Source organism: Petromyzon marinus, chromosome 24, assembly GCF_048934315.1.
Source record: "Petromyzon marinus isolate PM22_M1 ecotype Great Lakes invasive population chromosome 24, UKy_Petmar_22M1.pri1.0, whole genome shotgun sequence".
NCBI classification, from domain to species: domain Eukaryota; kingdom Metazoa; phylum Chordata; class Hyperoartia; order Petromyzontiformes; family Petromyzontidae; genus Petromyzon; species Petromyzon marinus.
The window spans coordinates 14,226,789-14,246,368 of NC_133690.1; the positions used below are offsets into that span (position 1 = coordinate 14,226,789).

Below are 19,580 nucleotides of genomic sequence, written 5' to 3' on the forward strand. Positions count from 1 at the left end.
GAGGGATGCGTTCCCGATTTTGAGATCCATCTGAAAGTTGGGCATACATACAACATCTCGGATGATACAAAACATTTTCCCCACAAATATGACATCATAGGAAGCAGTCGTTGCGTCTTCATGGGGCAGTGTGTGTCGTGAAAATAGTCTCGTGCTGAGAAATTACACAAATGACAGAGATGGTACACAAATCACAAATTATAGTAAGCTCCACTGCTCTCTGCTTGTTGTTCAAAATCTTCCTTCTCTGGCCTAAATCTGAGTGTGGGAAATAACATACACATGTTGTCAACCCAATCGGAAAAATTACAACGCCATGGTTATTGAACGAATTGACTATATTTAAAAATTGCACATTTTCGGGTTATATAGTTTGCAGCGGTACCAGATACATAGATGAATACGTACTTAAGAATTAATCAAAACAATATTTGATATAAGATTTAAAATATATAAGATTATAATACAAAGCATTCTACCTCTATGCAGACTGATACATTTTCGGAGTTAGAATTTAATCCATTGGCCAATTTTAGTTTTTGCCATTTGTGGTTTGTGTACAATCTATAACAATATTAATATATATGAAATGGAAATAATTGATTTATATATCAACGATTCAATGTATGCATTATGAGCATATGAATCTGTCTTAATAAATTCATCATTATGCTTCTGTGGAACACTTTTTTTCATGAATAGTTTGCTTGTGCAATATCAATATGAACTTAACAACTTATCAGATTGGAGCACAATTGCAAAACGTTAATTTCCGTTGCTTTATTACATTTTAAAATATCATGGCACTAGCCTTTATGCGTGCGTGTGAACAGCACTGAATGGCGATTAATATTCTCAATTTATTTTCCAATGGTTCCTCTCGCTCGGATCCCCTCGGGTTATTTATCAACTCTCATTCACTTGTGCAGGTTTTTTATGGAGACTGTTAATTCCGATTTTTTTAAAAAATGACTTTAATGTGTTAAAACACATTTTACTACGTTTAGCCAAAATTCTACTTTCGTTGTTTTTCGTTGCATGCAAATAAAAATACGTGCACGCTCCGAATCAAAAACACAAGTACACAAAAAACAAAATGTTATCGAATAAAACAACGTGCTTACATAAGGTGTTTCACTTTGCACCTATTGCATATTTTGTGTTCTGGATATTAAACTTGAGGCTAATTTGGCATCCTTCAACCGCTGTCACAACCCTTCAAGTGATGCGCTTCTCTGACGCCGGGCGGCATTCAAAAGTGAGACCAGTGGTTCCGGAGAGACGGCCTTTGCGGAGAGTATTGTTCTCACTTTCCCTCTCTCGCTCTCTCTCTGCGCGTCCGTCTGTCTGTCTCACGGATGGACGGACGTAATCACAGTGCACGACCCAGAGGCTCCATCCCGAGGGAAGGCTTGCTGTTTTGGTTGGCCAGTGCCGCAGAAATGAACCAGGCCAGGAAAAGGAAAGTCTGTCAACATGTTCATCTTTGAGAAGCCCCCCCCCCCCCCCCAGGGGGGCTATGCCTCTCGCTAGTAATAACGTGCAGCAAATTTAGCAGGGGAGCCAATGGCAAATTGGCGCTTTCGATCTTGTTCTCCCGCCCATTAGTTTCCTGCAGAGCGTCCCGTAGCCGTAGTTTCAGACAAAGCCAGTTAGCTTGACACGCTGGCTAGAGTCTTGACAAACGCAAACCTCAAGTCGATGCTGCTACCGTCTGGACTGGGGCCAGGATCGCCTCTGAGCTAACATTCAGCAAGGGACTCCCAAGCTGTGCTCTGGAGTCAAGCAAATATTACGCTTAATTTTAACACTGTCAGTATCGCCCCTCCGCTTGGTTTCTTTTAACGCTATGCCACAAAACATTGATAGATTTTTTTTTGTGTGGTTAAAGGGCCCCGCTAAAAGCCTCGAGTGTTTTTTTTAACGGCATTGTTCCAGAGACACCGACTGTGCGGGCCAGAGCGACTGACTTCGATCAGTGAAACGTCCCACGGTAATCTTTAATCCGTCGGTGGCTTAAGTCATTCGTCAGGCTCATTAGGACGACGGGGCTGTCTTAAACATTTCCAAATGGTTGCATTTGTAAAGCTCACATCTTGTTTTGAAGTAAGGGGGGGGGGGGGGGCAGCGGGAGGTGGGTAAGCGTGGGGTTTCAATGGGAGTGCATCATTTACACATTTTTATTATTTGCTTTGGATAACAACTCTCATGCAGTCGTAAAGGAAGGACGACCTCAGATGTAGTTATTTGGCAATGCACTCCTCGCACATTTTCTTTGAAAAAAGCTTATGTTACATAAGTCATGATATGCACCCCAACATTAAGCTGTACCACTTTTGTGTATTTTGGAGGGAAAAAAATATATAAATGCTTCGGCGATTATCACAGCCAAATTTAAAGCCCTGATTCATAAATTCGTGAAATTGTATAATGTTGGACATAATATTATCCCGTGTTGCTAGTGCTTTGGCATGCATTGGAAAATGCTCAAGACCATTAAACCTGTTTGGTATTGTGGAACCAGTTAAGGTGCTGTAAATTTTCAAGAAGCCTGGCTTGCTTTTGGTACTTGTTCGCATCCAGAACATCCATTAAATCCTATTCTCTCATCTTCATCTCCCTTCGACTCTTTGATGCAACCTTCCACCTCCTCCTCCTCATCGCACATCACCCTTCCCATCCACTGGCACCCTCCTACCGATGGCTCACCCCCCACATCCCACTCTGCTCCCCCCACCCCCCGCCCTCTTCACCCAGCTTCGCCTAGCGCTCAGTCTGACCAGGGAGCTGTTTTTATAACTCATTAACTTTCCTGAAGGTCTGCAGGGAGTTTTGTCACGTAGGGCTTCAGCCAAAGTTGGCTGAAAGGATTTTTTTTCTTCTTTTTCTCAAACGCCGCGTGGTCATGGCCAGTGACTCTGTCCGGGGCCAGGAACAGCACTGGCCTGCTCAATGAAAGCAGGGGGGGGGGGGGGGGGTAGTGGGGAGAGCTAGGCAGCATTTTTAGCAGGAGATGGCTGGAGGGGGGGGGCTGGGAAAACTGGTGTGGGGGGGGGGCTAGTTCCACAGAGTCAGGTTTATATTTTATTTTTACTTTCCCCACACTGATTCTTTATTGAACGGCGGTACGATTGGGGGGGGGGAGGTGGGGGGCAGGGGAACCTGGGGATTGGCGTGCGCTCCTGCATCGTTTGATTTCAACAGCTGTCACGAAAACAAAATCAAACGTTCTAAATGTTCTTGTTCAAGACGCCTTTTTTGAGAGAAGGGGGGCAAGCTGCACTCAGCGAACCTGCGTCTGAGCGAGGGGGGGGGGCAGGTCCTGCTGAGAAGAAGATGGGCCTTAAACATAAACTAGCACTTTGCGGCGTTAAAAAAAAAAGACCGTGGCCAAGCCAAACAGGCTACCACCGCTATTCATAATATACACTGGGAAATAAATCTCGCCAAAGAAAGGAGGAAGCCCTCTGGAGCCTTGGCTGGAGGAGGAGGAGGAGTGGGAAGCTGTGTGTAGTGGTGCTGGTGCTGGTGGATACAGTGCGCCTATGGCTCGGATCGAGCCTCCTCCTCCTCGTTGAAAATAGTTTTGTTTTGCGCTTCACCGAGCACTCCTTCTTTCATCCACCCACCGAAACGAAGCGCGGAGGGGAAAAAAAAGGAGCATTGCGTGTATGCGTGTGTATGCCTCCGTGTGGGGGTGTGTGTCGGGGGGAGCGGTAGCGTAGCGGTGAGCACGCTGCACTGCCAACCCCAGTTCGATTCCCGCTCACGGACAACACCGGTGACACGATACTATGAAACGGTCCCTGGGCCTCCCCTCTAGGGCGGCTCAGTCTGAAAAATAGTACCTGGTGCGCTGTGTAAACATCGACCTTTATGGAGACAAAGGCGGCCGGGCGTGGTGGTGGCCTCCTATCCCCCCTCGTGTGGCGTGCCGGCTTTTAATGGTGCTACTCGCTAACAGCGTTTGTCCCACCAATAGTGCGATAAAGGCAACACGAGAGATGTTTGTCATTGTTACGTATTGTACGTTTAAAATACATTTCACACGAAACAAGTTCTACATCACATCGCAATGATAATGAAGCACATTACACGAGTTTTGATTCGCTTGATGTTTGTGGCTGTTTAAACCTACTCTACTCAGGTTTGGGTCTGAGTCGTGGTCCAGTAGTTTTTGCATTATGCCATGACCTGAGTTCGATTCCTGCCCATGGCTAACATCAGCAGCGAGTGATATTTGAAACGGTTCTGAGTCAGCACCCCTCCACCAACCTACTTTGCCGATGGCAATGTGTGCAGTAGTTAAATGCCAGTGTCAAGGTCTGCTAGCCACGAGAGGGCTTCAGGAGAGATGCGAACACACGGCAAGGGTTTTCGATTTAGAGCCCTATTCGACTATTTGACTATGTGAACCTTATGGCGGTACCCCGGGGTACCATAGCACCCCGGGGTACCATAGCACCCCGGTTCTCGCACAATGTCCGTGATGCAGTCATTTTGAGTCTGTTGATGGTCGGCGATGCGGTAATCGATTAATCTCGACGAGCTGAACAGGATGCACCGCCGCGGTGCGTACCGCGAGCGTTCAGGGTTCCAGCGCAATCGTCCTCGCTGTGTTTCGACATCGCGAAGTGTGGCACTGATTTCGGATTGATTGGTACCCCCAGTCGCAGAATTAAGTAACACCCCTGGAAAAAAACCAGTGTCCCAGAAATAAAATATTTAATTGCTTCGGCCCATTTTGTACTATTTGGCACCCCGGGGTACCGCCATAAAGATCATTTGACTGGTGCCAATTGCCAACCTGGATATGTGCGCTGCGCCTTTAGTGGCCCCGTTCCCCCGTGGGCATAAATATACGTGCGGGTGAAATTGTGTGGCGTGTTCTGACACTCACACCACTGGCACAGACCGGCACTTGTGAATAAGTACTGACACAGCCCCGGTGCCTGCCATTTTATATTACTGTTTGAAACATCACAAGATTAATAGCTTCGTTAAAGGTTCTTTTAATAGGGTGCTGTGCGGGGTAGGAGCTCTGACAGTTGAGAGAGAGGTGGGGTAGGGGGGGTGAAGGGAGCTGAGGGGGTAGGGGAGTGGTTGTGTAGGAGACGTGTTAGTGGAAAGATTTGCCTGTATAAATGTATAATTAATGGAACCCGTTGTGGTGAGTTGCCGCAACAGTAACTGGCATTGACGGACACAGCACACAAAAATATATAAGTCGGAAGAAAATTATATAATACGCGCCAATAAATGCGACCGTAGCGATGATTATAACAACAACAACAACAACAATAAAAATGGAACAAACATTCCAAAACTATTATTTGCCTGTTTAGGCTAATTATGGGAAGATGTGTCCCTTATTTATTTATTTATTTGGCCTTGTTATTCGGCCGCCGCCGGCACTCTGTGTGTGTGTGTGCCTGCAGCTCTCCCCGCAGGCCCCCCTTTCACGAAATCTCAAGGAGAGAGAGGTTTTTTTTTCCCCCCCCCCCTTGGTCAAAAGATTTTGTTCCTCCTCGTCGCCCCTTTTTCTTTTAAAATATGGCCCTCTTTTTTTTTTGCCAGCGAGCCCGCTTTGATGAGCAATAGCTGAAAGAAGCAATGAAGTATTCAAAAGAACACTGAAAAGAGAGAAAGGTAAACAAAGAACCTTAGGCTTTCCTCCCCTTTTTGCCTTATTCAGCTAAAGAATTTCCCTTTGTTGATTCATGGTCAGTCTATGGGCTTAGACGGTAAAAAAAAAACAGCCAACCGCATTTTTTCCCTCCCCCCCCCCTTTACTTGATGTTCTTTTCTACCCATCCAACAGTTCTTTTATTAACCTGAGTGTAATCAAATTTGTGCATAACAAATATCGTTGTGGCTGAATTTATTTTATTTGGGGGGGGGGGGAGGTTAAGGGGGGGGGGGTGGTGCAGGAACGTCGACTTTGTTGCGGTGTTTTAATGCTAGTTGTTTTTTACTTCCAAGGGGCGGACAATTTGAGACCACGGGCGGGTCTTAAGAGAAAAATCGTAGCGAACATTGAGCTGGCTGGCTAGCTTAGCGGCAGGTAAAAAGGAGTCATATTTGGCAAGTTGTGGCTTGCGACGGGTTATTAGCATTGATGATGGGATTGCGTTGCATGTGTTAAGGCTTCTAATAGCGTCCTTCGTGTGATATCGGCCACTAATGATCCATGTACGCCCTATGTTTAATATTCCCACTTTTCGCGGCGTTGGAATTTGATAGTCTGCAGGCAATGTGGATTACCCGGCTATGCTTGGAATGGGTAGCAGTCATGTAAGGCCCCGCTAAGTCATTAATATTTATTAAATAAAAAACATTTCACACACGTCAAGTGCATGCCTATATATCTGTCTGACAGCGAGTGCTCATAATAATACAGAAATCAGAGGAATCCAATTGAACACCAATGTATTTTTATAACAATTATATTTAATTTCTGCTATGAGGGGGGGGGGGGGAAGTGGCGGCCCAGTTAGCGGGTTTTGCTAGGAACCAGTCCTGGGTTCCCCACATTCACCAAAACTCATAACTGACCAGCACGGTGAAGTGTGATCAAACACGGATGTCACAGATGCCCGTTCAGACTACTACATCTGTGAAAACAAAAACAAAAGAGCTTCGTAGCTCATCGGATTCCCTCCGGTTGAAGCAAAAACCACAGAGTGCCCCGTCGATCACGTGCGTGAGTGAGACTTCTGTCAAAAAGCCCGCGTGAGGCCTGGCAATCGGGGAGCAAAGGGTTCACCTGCACGGCAATTGACGAACTGTCGCGAATTTAATTGAAAAGGGATTACAATCAAAGGATCGATACGCGTGGGTTTTTTTTGTTTGTTCCCATCGCGTTGAATAGGGGCGCCTGTAGTGGCTGCAGGGGTGACGTGAACATATTACATACAACATAGAAAAATTATAAAGGCGCAGCCCTGCAATTGCACCTCTAGAGAGGGCTCAAGAGATCCCCCTCTGGAGGGTACCTTGGCCTACTCTTCAATGCTGGCCAGACGTCCTGGAATAAGTGGGAATACCCACACTGTACCTCACCACACATACGCCGGTCACTGCATCGCGTGCTTTCAGATGTGCTGATGCGGCCGTCTGGAACGCTCTTCCGTCCGATATTAGGAAGCCACCGGAGCTATGCTCATTTATTTAGAACTGCTTTTTTGTTTACTTTGTTATCCTTCCCTCGCACCTCCGATTAGCATGGCTGGCGATGTACAGTACGAAAAAAGTTCAACATACAACGTGTTGATTGATCTGCGGTGTTATCCATCTATACTGCTGGGTGGACAGAGGTGGCGGGTGGGATTTAATAAACGTGCTCCATTGTTTTACCTGCCACACGGGAGATGAATCGGACTGGCGACCTCTGGATTGCAAAGTCCCATGTGCAAACCATGACACCACAGCAGGATCCATTTGTGAATATCATTGATAGCATTTCAATTCGTCTCCTTAATTGTAGATTTGTTAGTTGTTATTTTTTTTCATTGTACGTTCTCAAATATATGTCATTGTTCTTATTTCTAGAGTGATAAGTGAAGGAATATCTAAGTCTATGCTCTCCGGTTGCCTGGGTGAATAGTGGTGGAGCTATATCCCTTCCCAATCCTGGCCAGCCTGGCAAAAAAACTATAAATGAAACGATGATATCACAACATCGATGTTTACACACGCTATTCGATGCTGGTATCGTGACCTTAAGAATCAATATCAATCAATGGACTTGTTCTGGGCCATGGTCTTCTCGCCAGCCACAATGTGCCCTCTCACAGCAAAGGCAGAGTAATACAAACCAGAGAAGACAAAATGCCAGTAAAGTAATGCGATGGCACAACATTCTACAGCCATTATGGTTGGGCAAATAGAGTAAATATATAAAAAATGAGATGCACGTCTTGGCTATTTTTAAAGCATTACGTAACGCCACTGAAAATGTGTCTTGCCGTTCAGCATAATATATTTTGTCTCTGACAACTGGGGATTTATGTTTTTTTACTTTGATACAACCTGACCCCATCTGAATATACATATAACCATAATATTTGGCCCTTTGTCAAACCGCTGCTGGATGAAGGTCTGCCATGCTGTGTCGGTGATGAGGGTTGATTGACCATACTTCACCATGCTGTTCATTGCAGGTTGGTGTATACGGAGCTCATAACCGGTTAATACATAACTTTACCACAGATTTTTGTTACGTTTAATCTTTTTAGCCATGGTCAGAAATTTAACTTAGCTTTGGCAGGTTCACAGTGCAATGCACAATGCCCTGCACCCCTGTTCCAACCGACTCACTCTTAACTTAAGTTTTTCAAACTGCAGTAGTTTGATATACATTGCTACATAAAACTGTGCACCCATTGTATATACCGAAAATAAAAAAAAAGGCAAGAATATTTCACAATTAGAGGCACTTATGTAATGGCTTACACAATAGCACTTGGATACAGATGCATGGAAATCATACTCGGGGTATTTTACGTACGAGGTGACGCACATGGTTTCCTCCTATCACCAATTCACCCTGAATGTCGCCGATCTTGCCACATCTCGGGAAGCTAAGCAGAGATTTTTTTGGCCTTGTTAGTGCTTGAATGGGAGACTGCCTTGGGGAAAAAAAAAACAAGGTGACACTCACACCACTGGCACAGACTTCTTGTGTTTTGAGGTGTAAAGATTGTCATCCCATATACGTGGAGCTATGAGTATTATTCCCTCTTAATTATGCATGATTTCTCCAGTTCTTATACTTTCCTCTCACATACTAAACACCCATTTTATGGAATTGGCCAGGCATCCCAATGCAAGTGCCTCTCTTGTCGAAGAGTCTTGAGAATCCGTGCGACCGATAAATAAAGGGCACTTGGCCATGAAGTGAGTCTTGGCGATGGGTTTGCCACCTCTCTGTAGGGACCGTTTGTCCTCGCGTCCTCAGGCTGTGACTAACTGATGTGTGGCTGAGGCTCACATTGGCACAAACACAGCCGCTCAACACAACGCACACAAGCGCTGTTTTCCTTGCTTCAGCATCGTCAGAGGAAGCCGCCTCGGAGTCACGGTTCGAACACTGGACTTGCGATCCAGAGGTCGCCGGTTTCTTTTGAGCTCTCTCTGTACGCGACAGTTGAAATAATGGGGCAAATTTATTAAATCCCTTCCGCCGCCGTCCACCCAGCAGTGTAAATGGGGTGCACAGCAGTCGATCAGCAGGTCACGTATAGTGGGGAAAAGTGTGGGTACTCCCACCTCTTTCACAATGCCCGGCCGGCGTGGCGTCGTGGGCTAGAATATCTTCTAGAGGAGCTTTCTAGAGCACCCTCTAGTGGAGGCGCTTTCACCAGCATTGACGTGAGCAAGAATTGATTGCTGCACCTTTGCCCCTTTCATATTTTCAGTACCGTCAGGCGTGTCCATTGGACATATTGACATTTTCTGTTTTGTTTATCTCTGGGACTCTTTGCTTTCGTATTTTTGGTTTAATCTCATCGTCTGAATGTCTTCCCTGTCTGCTTGACTGCGTCTGCGAATGTTTGTATGACTGTTCGTCCCGTGTGTTGTGACTTGGAGGTCAACTCAGCCCTTCATCTCTCCAGGGTCAATAAGCACACTTTGTAGGGAAAGTCAACAGTGGTTGTCCTGTGGAAAGACTTCCCCCATCATAGGAATGTGGAATATCAGTCACCGGTTCAGGACTGTAAACGGGACATGAGCGTTAAAAAAAGTTCAGTTGCGTGGAAAATCACATTGACCTTTTTACTCTGACAAATCACCATACGGTCATCTCTTAAGTCCCTTAATTGCAATGGTACTTTGTGACATCACCGGACCGAAATCGCAGTCATGGAAGGTATAGTACAAATATTCCGTACCTTTGTATTCGTTATTGATGTATCACCTGTTCAGATCAAAATGCAAATAATAAACATTTGACCGTTTATACACGGAAGATAGAAACAGAAAGGGATGTGATCATCGTCGTGGTTACATTATCTCGTTTGTCTCAGCCAAGGGTGGGAACCAGTTCCCTTACGGATCGTCAGAGATGACTTTAAAAAATACCTTTGGCGGGCCACACATTCACAATCACACCTCAGCGTCATCCAATAATAACGTGAACGGCAGGGTTCACGTTCTTAATTCTTCTTTCGTGTGGCTGATGGAGATGCAGAGCAACGGCTACAATTTCACATTCAGGTGGTGAAGCCAGACAACCGTGTCGGGAACAGCGGAATGTAGCGCTCTCATGTCTCCCTTCGTATTTGTGGATCGGGCCATTGCGTCGTTATGATGTTGTATAGTCCCTTCCTGGATGACCGCAGTCGCACACTACTGGAGAGTTGTACATTTTCCATTTGTGCATCAGGTATCCGCATCTGCCATGGTTTGTGAGGATGCTGTTTCGGGTGGACCGTGAGCTTCTTGAAAGATCAAACCCTGGGATGGCTAAGAAGATGCTTAGAGTGATGGATAAGCATCTATCGTGTGACATTTCAGAGTGGCCGTGGCCATAAGAAATTAAGTCATCTGCTTAACTAGGCTGCTCGGCCCTGATTTCAGGGCATCACTTGTCAAGACGCTCGTGTTAGGTATGGTTAGTCGTAAGTGTTCAATGCATGTTGTTGGTTGTATGTATTTCACGTGTTCTATGTATATCATGTGTTGTATGTATGTTGTGTGTGTCGATCACACGTACAACAGTTCAGCTGCGTGGTGATTCGATGAATTGTCATTGTTATTCAGGGTCACGATTCATTTCAAGAAAGGTTGACGTGAACCATTTACATACAACGTGCCACCAAATTGACTAAATAAAATGAAAACTCGATTCTTCCACACACTCGCGAGTCGACGCATGCACCGGCAGCTCACAAATTGGCGGCGGTCAAAATCAATCGCAACGTCGCTTCATGCACCGCCCCCCCTCGTGCCCATGTCTCACTCTCTTCCCATCTCTATCTCTCCCCCCCCCCCCGCCATCTCCAGACGTTGACGAGTGCGAGGTTAACAATGGCGGCTGCCAGCACGTGTGCGTCAATACCATGGGCAGCTACGAGTGCCTGTGCAAAGAGGGCTTTTTCCTCAGCGACAACCAACACACCTGCATCCACCGCTCCGAAGGTAGGGCGCTCTCCTCTGCACGTGTGCGTACGTACGTTGAAACTTTTCCTTCGCACCGTGCCTAGCCAACCGCGCCAAATCGGAGGCGCGGGGGAAGTGAGTCGGAGGTGCGGCGCTGAGGGCAGAAGCGGCACGAAAGAAATTGCTTGGGTTCCCAAGAGCTCAAGAGCACCCCGACCCTCTGTCTCCCCACTTCGATTCACGTGGACTTCAATTGTAGCCGTATTCTCCGCAATATCAGGTGCTCCAGAAGGTAAGACGAGTGCTTGATGTCAGCCGGAACGGTCTGGAACTCTGGTCCGGGAATTCGTTCGGCACGCCACATCCATCTTGCCTCATTTTGTCCTCATGCTTCTGTACATACCTGGCACTTAAGATCATAGCATATATGGGGCACTATGGTGTGAAATTATAATTGACAGCTTTAGCTTGTATCGTAGTGGTAGTGCCTTATGCCGGTAATCCCTACTCCGTGTCAGCCGAGCAGCGTTTCAGAAAATGTCTAATGAGAAACGAATCTCTTGTTGGTGAGACGCACCACAAACCTGCGCCCGGTGTCAAAAAAGTAATATAAATATGGTCACACGCACACACTTACTTGATATATAAGACAGTTGAAACTGCACTACCAAGTATTGTAACAAGACACAACGGTATTCAAATAGCACTTGTGCATTATGGGAAGAAAAAAACCCTGCATCAACCGTTCCTGAATAAGTGCATTGTGAGTCCTCTTGTCTAAGATCACCATCAAAATAATTTGAGCACACACGTGCGACTCACTGAGAGGTAGCAGTGATGCAGAGGTAGACACCTCGCGCTGCGCTATGTAAGGCAAACTCACGTTCCCAATGTCTCAGATCTTTGCAGATTGCCCTGAATTTGGCTACATCGGACAATGGGTCCTCATTCAGTTCGCGAACTCACACACACACACTTTGGCAAGAGAAAAGCGGACGAAAAGTGCTGCGTGTAATTGTGATACTCTAGGTGCGTGCGGCCTATGTTACCAGCAAACTCTGCTGTCACACGGGGTGGTGGGGGAGGGGGGGGCTGAGGGTTGGACAGTGGGAGGCGGGAGTGGGGGGAGCAGAGTATCGATGCACCGCCACGGGGCAGTCTGTAGCAACCGCTCTGACGCGATTACACGGTCGTGCCGCGCGTTAATCGGAAGACGTCCGATGTTTCGCCTCCACGAGCTCCTAAGCTCAATTGAACCCTTTCCTGTCCCGAGACGTCCGCAGGTTGCAGGGTGGGTCCCGTTCGCCGCCGAATCTCGGCGGAGAGGCATGGCGCCGCTGTTTTAGAAGACTTTGTACTCGCCGCAGAGAACCGTAGCGACACGACCGCACTCCACGGCCTTGTGGGAGCCTCGGTACTGGTGACGTTATTTTATTTTAGTTTCTCTTCCAGTTCCGTTCGGAACGGAATCGTAAGAAACACTAACGACGTACACGCACGTACGTCATCGGATGGGGAAAGGGTTTCCCAACGCACGTTGTGGAACGTGGAAAAAATATCTCCGAAAAATGCGCGGGGCAACCCAGAAAACGAATTGGACTGCTGTGCGGTAAAGTGCGTGTGAAAACCTTACGCAGTGGGGGCCTATAGACAGTTAAAGTAGTGATTTACAGCACCCTGTCAATCCTCGTGTGGTTTAAGTCTGTCATTGGAATTGTTTCACTGTACTTTACCATGGTCAGCATGGATTGGTGATGTGGGGGGGGGGGCAGTACAGGTACAGATATCTCTCACTCCTGAGGTTAGTCATGGCCGGGAATTTAACACGGCTTTATGGGTTCATAGCGCACGTCACGAACCACTGTAAATAGTCAGTTTATTTATTAATACATTGCTGTCAATGTATCAATACAATACATTGCTGTCCTCAATGTATCAATACAATACATTGCTGACCCGCCCCTAGTGGACATATGTGAACAGGAGCTTCATAGCTCATCGGATTCCTCCAGTCTAAACGCAGATTCTGAATCTGACATGCGTTGTAATGGTTAGCACACCGGACTTGCAATACAGAGGGCGTCGGTCCAATCCGATATCCTGGCTCTGCAGTTGCAACGATTAGGCAAGTTTCTTAAGTGCCCATGCTTCTGACCACCCAGCAGTATACAATGAGGGAAAAAAAGTATTTGATCCCCTGCTGATTTTTGTACATTTGCCCACTGACAAAGAAATTATCAGTCTATAATTTTAACGGTAGGTTAATTTGAACAGTGAGAGACAGAAAAACAACAAAAATCCAGAAAAACGCATGTAAAAAAATGATTTGCATTTGAATGAGGGAAATAAGTATTTTACCCCCACTCAATCAGAAAGATTTCTGGCTCCCAGGTGTCTTTTATACAGGTAACAAGTTGAGATTAGGAGCACTCCCTTTAAGAAATCTTTCTGATTGAGAGGGGGTCAAATACTTATTTCCCTCATTAAAATGCAAATGAATTTATAACATTTTTGACATGCGTTTTTATGGATTTTTGTTGTTGTTATTCTGTCTCTCACTGTTCAAATAAACCTACCATTACAATTATAGACTGATCATTTCTTTGCCAGTGGGCAAACGTACAAAATCAGCAGGGGATCTAATACTTTTTTCCCCTCACTGTAGATGGACGCACCACAGTTAGTCGGTCGGCAGTGCGCGTGCGGTGGGTCAAAGTGTGGGAACTCTCACTTCTCCCAAGCCATCTGGCCAGTGTGGCAGAAGAGGGAAAATACTCTCCTGGGTTCCTTCCAGTGGAGGCCGTGCCTTCAGCAGTGGCATGAGCAAAACAGTCGCAGGGCTGCACTCTCACTTTCTGAAGTTACTCGAGCAGGAATCTGTTGAGTGCATGGGTAAATGGTGTTCGTGCGGTTCTGCTGGGGGCCCCCCCACAATATATTAAGGTTGCCCCTGAGTGTTGGAGAGCGTAGTTGTCACGGCGCTCGTTACGGTTGATTTACGCAGTGCCGTTTTGGGAACAGAACCGGGGACGTGCAGCGTTATGACTGCTCATTACACCCCTACCTTGTGTCCATTTGGCAAGGAAATCTGAATATTCAGCATAGCTGTCAGGACTGCACTGTGATATAAATGAATGCTGGCATTGAGCATAGGCGTTTGCCATTCATAGCAATGAACAAAAATGTTGTCATTAAAATTCAATATGAGTTCCACCAGTGCACATTTTGTACATTAAGTGATGACAAATGCGTTCCTAACCACAGCATACACATTGCATTCGCTACCGTGTGTGTTGCTTTTGATGAAATTTACTTCAGAAAGAGTGGCCCGTTTGTCATGATGAATCTGCACGAGTCAATGATGAGGCTGTGTACAGCTATCACTGAGCTAGTATTGTCTGTGGGTATGATCAGTGCATTGCCAGATTACAATACCGTGTTAGTTGTGACATACAGGCCGTGGACAGGGATATATTCAAGAATACGATTGCATCTCTGTGATGTCACGTTGACGTGCAAAGCATGCTGGTATTTAAGGCAATCTTCCACTGTTTCTCCATCACACGTCAGGGCTGCGACGTGGCCCAGCGGTAGCACGTTCGCCGCTTGTTGCAGAGGTTCAAGGTTCGAATCCAGCAACCGCCCTGATCGTTACTGCCGTGTGGTATTAACCCGAAGTAGTAGCAGTGACACTACGCACCGCCTGCTTCCCAGTGGACGTTACAAGAGTAGGCCACTGTGTTGCAAGAGAAAAAGAAATGGCACGGAAAATTATTCCATCGGGATTGCACAAAGCAAAAGTTGCCTCCAACCGGCGGAATAATGCCCCATGTCACTCTGGCAAATTAAATTATCCTGGTCTATTGGTTTCTCACCACCTGGTTAAACAAAATTAACTGAACTAACTTAACATAATTTATATTTGTGATGTTAAATGTGTAATGAACTCATAGAATGTCAGGATGTTTAAAGGGCATCATTCTTCGTGTGTTTTCATCTATAGCTGAACGAATTATGACGATGATTATGATTATTAGACACCGCAAAACCTCAATGTGTAACTTAGTGAGAGTAAATCTTGACTTAAAGCTTTCGTGACTGCAGAAATTCATATTATTTGGACGTTCAGTCAAGTCACGTAGATAGGTTCAAAGAAAATGCCTTTAAAACATCCTGCCTCAGCAGCTTTCCAGCTATTTTTTTCTCTCCTGATGACGATTGCTTGTGTTGCGATGAAAACGTAGTTTTTTGTTAGTGAGAGTATACAAAGGTCTATCAATGCAGGTCTCAGTTGGACAAAAATTGAGAGAAACGTTTAACAAACACATTACATTCCCCTGCCACGTGTGTTAAATCAAATATTTGCCACCTTTAATTTCTGGTTACTATTTTTCAATTTCTTTCCTTCTCCAATAATGTTGTTATGAGAAGCGAGTCAAAGATTGTTTATGTTTGAAAAATAAACCGAGTGTTTTCTCTCTAAAGAGTCTTATTGTGATTGCAATTCTCTTGGCTTACAGGCAGCCAAGTCAAAGTGTTACTTGGATGGTATTGTTATTCAGTAGGAAGCCATAAATTAATACAAAGAATTTTTATATTTGGCCCAAAATCCATTCCTTTCTCATCTCTCTGTGTTTTTTCATGTGTCTGTGCACCAAGGTCATCCAAAAGTACAAATATCAATTTGACTTAATTTTCCATTACTGATGTGTAATGATACATTTTAATGAGGACATTTTGTCTTAAAAAAAAATGTAGGCATGGCTGCTCCACGGATGATTAATTATACGTGCGAATTCATCACAAAGATGCTGACGAGGCCCTGTCGTTAGCGCACTGGGCTTGCAATGAGCCTTGAAACAACGCAAAGCTCTCCGGCACTATCTCCTGGCGCGGCAGTTGAAACGATCGGCACGCTCCTGAATACTCTCCATCTTTGTTCACCGAGCAGTGTAAATAGGTACACTGTGGTTCGTCGACTGGCAGGTCCCTTGTCGTGGGGTAAAGTGTGGGTACTCCCACCTCTTACATGATGTCTGGCCAGTGTGGGAGAGTAGGCCAAATAGCTCTCGAGGGGCTCTCTGGTGCTCCATATCGTGGAGACCCTTGCACCAGCAGTGGTATAACGAATGGGGGAAATCTTTTTTTTTGTGTTTGTGTAGTGTGCAGAACAGATATTCAAATACTTGAGTACTGCAACGGAGCTTCAATAATATTATTTCCAATGTTTGCTTTGTAAAGTAGAAATTTGAAGTAACTGCTCCAAATTCACGCTTTGGATATTAATGGAGTCGTCGTGTTTATACGATCAACTAATACAGCGTCAGTCCGTCACTGGCTTTGTTAAGAATCTTGAGTAAATGCGGTTGAGTGGTGCAGCTGAGGATAAAAAGGAAAAGGGCGACTCCAAAAAAAAGCGCATTTTGGTTTGTTTTGTCTGGAGATTGAGGCCCCGGTCTCCCCGTAATTTGTCCGCCCCTCCGGCACCATTGTGCGGCACCCAAGCTGTTACACGAATCTGATTATCGCAGTGAAACACCCTGCTGAAAGCCCACAATGCACCTGTCATCCGGCAGTTTGTCACGGCCGGCCCGGGGGCTTTGTGTGTGTCGCCCATCAGCCCCGCGTAGATTTTCTCTCCCAAAGGCCCCCGCGCTCGCTCGCTCCGGCGTTGTGCGGCCGCGCTTGCGGGGGGGGGGGGGTGGGAGATGACGTGGCCTCGCCGTGTCGCTCGAGGTCCGCGGTTCGAATCCAGTGGCCACCCCGGTTATTTCCGCGTTTTGGTGTGTATCAACCGTAATGATGCCACGTGCCGTACTGCTACCACAGTGGGCTGTTAAGATCCCGCGAAGTTGTTCGCAAGAGTAGGCCGACGTGCGCCGGTGTCGTGACCCGAACTTGAAAATGTACCCGGCAAATCACTCGATAGGAATATACACAGCAATCATCGCCCCACCCCCCGCGCCACCGACTGCGATAACTTGACAGGACCCTCCTGAAACAGAGTCATCAGACTCAGTAAAGCTTCTTTGGGTAAACAAGCACAATGCCGTACACTCGCACCAGCCCACATTGATGCTGTCCTCGTGTAATCATCAGCACACTGGAGGTCACCGGTTCGATCTCTCTGCCATGGCTCCTGAAACATTGGGCACATTCTTAAAATTCCCCCCCCCCCACCGCCTCCCCACCTCGTAGTTTAAAAAAAATGTATACACCACAGTAAGTCCGTCGGCGGTGGGGTTAAGTGTGGGCACTCCTGCCTCTTCGAAGACGTCTGGGGCAGCCTGAAAGGGTTGGTCTAAGAGGGCCCTCTACGGCGCTTCCCTCTATTAGATGCTCCTCACCCAGCCTGTGACACGAGCGAGAAATTGCAGGGCTGCATCTTTGCATTCGCGCTGCCGCCACTTTCTTTTCCTGGCAAAACTTTCCCCGCTGGAGGTGCGGCGTGGGTGTTTATTTTTGTTGTTGTTGTTGCTGAGTGAAGGCGAAGGCGGTGGGGCAAGGGGCGGTGGGTGGGTGGAGGAGGACGAGGTGTGGGAGCTTGCCAGTTCAGTGAGTGGCGGTGGTGTTGCGAATTTTAAAGAGGAACAACCAGACTTCGGCAGACACTGTAATCAGTGGGCGATGAGCAAAAAAAGATGCACAGTGGCGACATCAGCTTTCCTCCTTTGTTTGAGACCAAAACAGGAAGATTTCTTCACAATTATGGCTAATCGCCTGACAAGGCTGGTTGTTGTAATCAGCAGCGAAACGTCGTACCCAAATTGTAAACGCTGTGGGTTTATTCTCCCAACACGCCGGTGTGCTGAAGTAGTAACTAATTGGCACGTTTTGTTTGCGTGACAATCCTTACTAATTGCCTGTGCCGGTTGGTAGCGGGTTTAACGGCACGTTTATATTTACGCGATCTAACCTAAAAAAAGGGAGAAGGTGCATCCCTGCAATTGCTTGCTCACGCCACTGCTGGCAGAAGGTGCCTTCACCATAGAGGGAGCTCTAGGGAGCCCCTCTTAGAGGGACGTTTGGCCGATTCTTGCAAGCCGGCCAGACGTCTCTGAAGAGGTCGGGGTTATCCACACTTTGCCTCACCGCACGCAAGCTGCCGATCGGGTAACTGGTATGCCCATATGTACTGCTGAGTTGGACAGAGTTGGCGGGGGGGGGGGGAGCATTTAACAAACTTGCATCGTTGTTTCAACCGCTGCGCCAGGAGATGGAATCTAACTGGCGACCTCTGGATTTGCGTGCTAAACGTTACACTGTCGCTTCACCAGATTGTCTGCCTATCTGCAGCACTTATTATTTCGAGAGGTCAGGCTCCGATACTTGAGATGGCTATTGTCTGCACACAATGGTCAAAATAACAAGCGCTACTGGGCTCTCGGAAGATAAGACCTGTAGGTGAGTTATTGCCTCGTTGTTTTTTTCTCCTACGCTTGCGCCAGTTGACATTTAAGAGTTGCCACTTTGTTTTACTTAACAAAACACAAAATCATCATCATCAGTCGGCAGCTATGGTCAATCCACTGCTGGATTATGCCCTCCACAAGCTGCCACCATCTCTCACTATCGTGGGATGCGTCAATCCACCCAGCAGCTGCACACGAAAGCGAATTTCATCGCTTCATCTCCTTTGGGGACGTACTTTCGGATGTGTTCCGATTCTAGGCTGCCACTCCCATTACTATGATTATTGTTTCCCCTACACGAGCATCAGTTTCTACATCACTCTCCCCATTGTTTGCATCTTTAGCCAAGTATAAAACACAAACTATGACAATGGTAGGGAAGGTTACGAGGTCAACTCAACCCTTTATGCCTCCATGGCGAGTAGCGGCTGTCCTGTGGAAACCCTCACCCCCACCATAGGAACGTGGAATTTCCACCACTGGCTCAGGGAGTTGTAAACAACAGATGCAGCTGCCCCACATTCGATTGAGAACGAAACCACCGCTAACCTGGTTGAGCAAAGCGAGCGTCGTGAAGTTAAAAATAATTTAAAACAAAAATGGAAATAAACCAGCAAACCTTCTCCAACATGGGGGGAGGGTGGCGGCGGGGTTCGTGGGGGAAACACTGCACTCTCGGTCAAAACTGTGGAACATTACCAGTGAAGCATATACAGTCAAAAAAAATCTCTTAATTAATCATTAGAAATGGCACGCTCCGCGCCTCATGCCAGGAATGTCGAGGAGCCGATGGGATAATACCGCCGGAGAAGAATCCACCTGTCATGCTTCGGGCGGACTTCCGTGAAGTTACCATTGACAGTTTGCGCGGCTTCGCGAGCCCTGAATGAAATGATGGCAGTACAACATTTACTTCACACTCATGAGAAAATATTTTCTCAGAGCGACATGAGCAAGAGCGCAGCGCACATGCTTGGCTTAACGTGTTTTACTTACTTTTTCTAAGAATTTTTTTTTCTGTTTAATCCACACCGAGCCTATTTCTTTACGAGCCAGTTCATTCAC

General features: G+C 46.6%; 1 protein-coding gene across 9 annotated transcripts in view; it reads left to right on the top strand.

Annotated features, from left to right (window-relative positions):
- The window catches only part of LOC116945579 (signal peptide, CUB and EGF-like domain-containing protein 2), a 179,319-nt gene that overhangs the window by 21,188 nt on the left and 138,551 nt on the right, over positions 1–19,580 (top strand). For all 9 annotated transcript variants that reach the window (XM_032960015.2, XM_032960017.2, XM_032960016.2 and 6 more), the window contains exon 4: positions 11,008–11,142. In XM_032960015.2, coding sequence (XP_032815906.1) covers positions 11,008–11,142 — 135 coding nt within the window. The remainder of the gene's footprint in view (positions 1–11,007; positions 11,143–19,580) is intronic.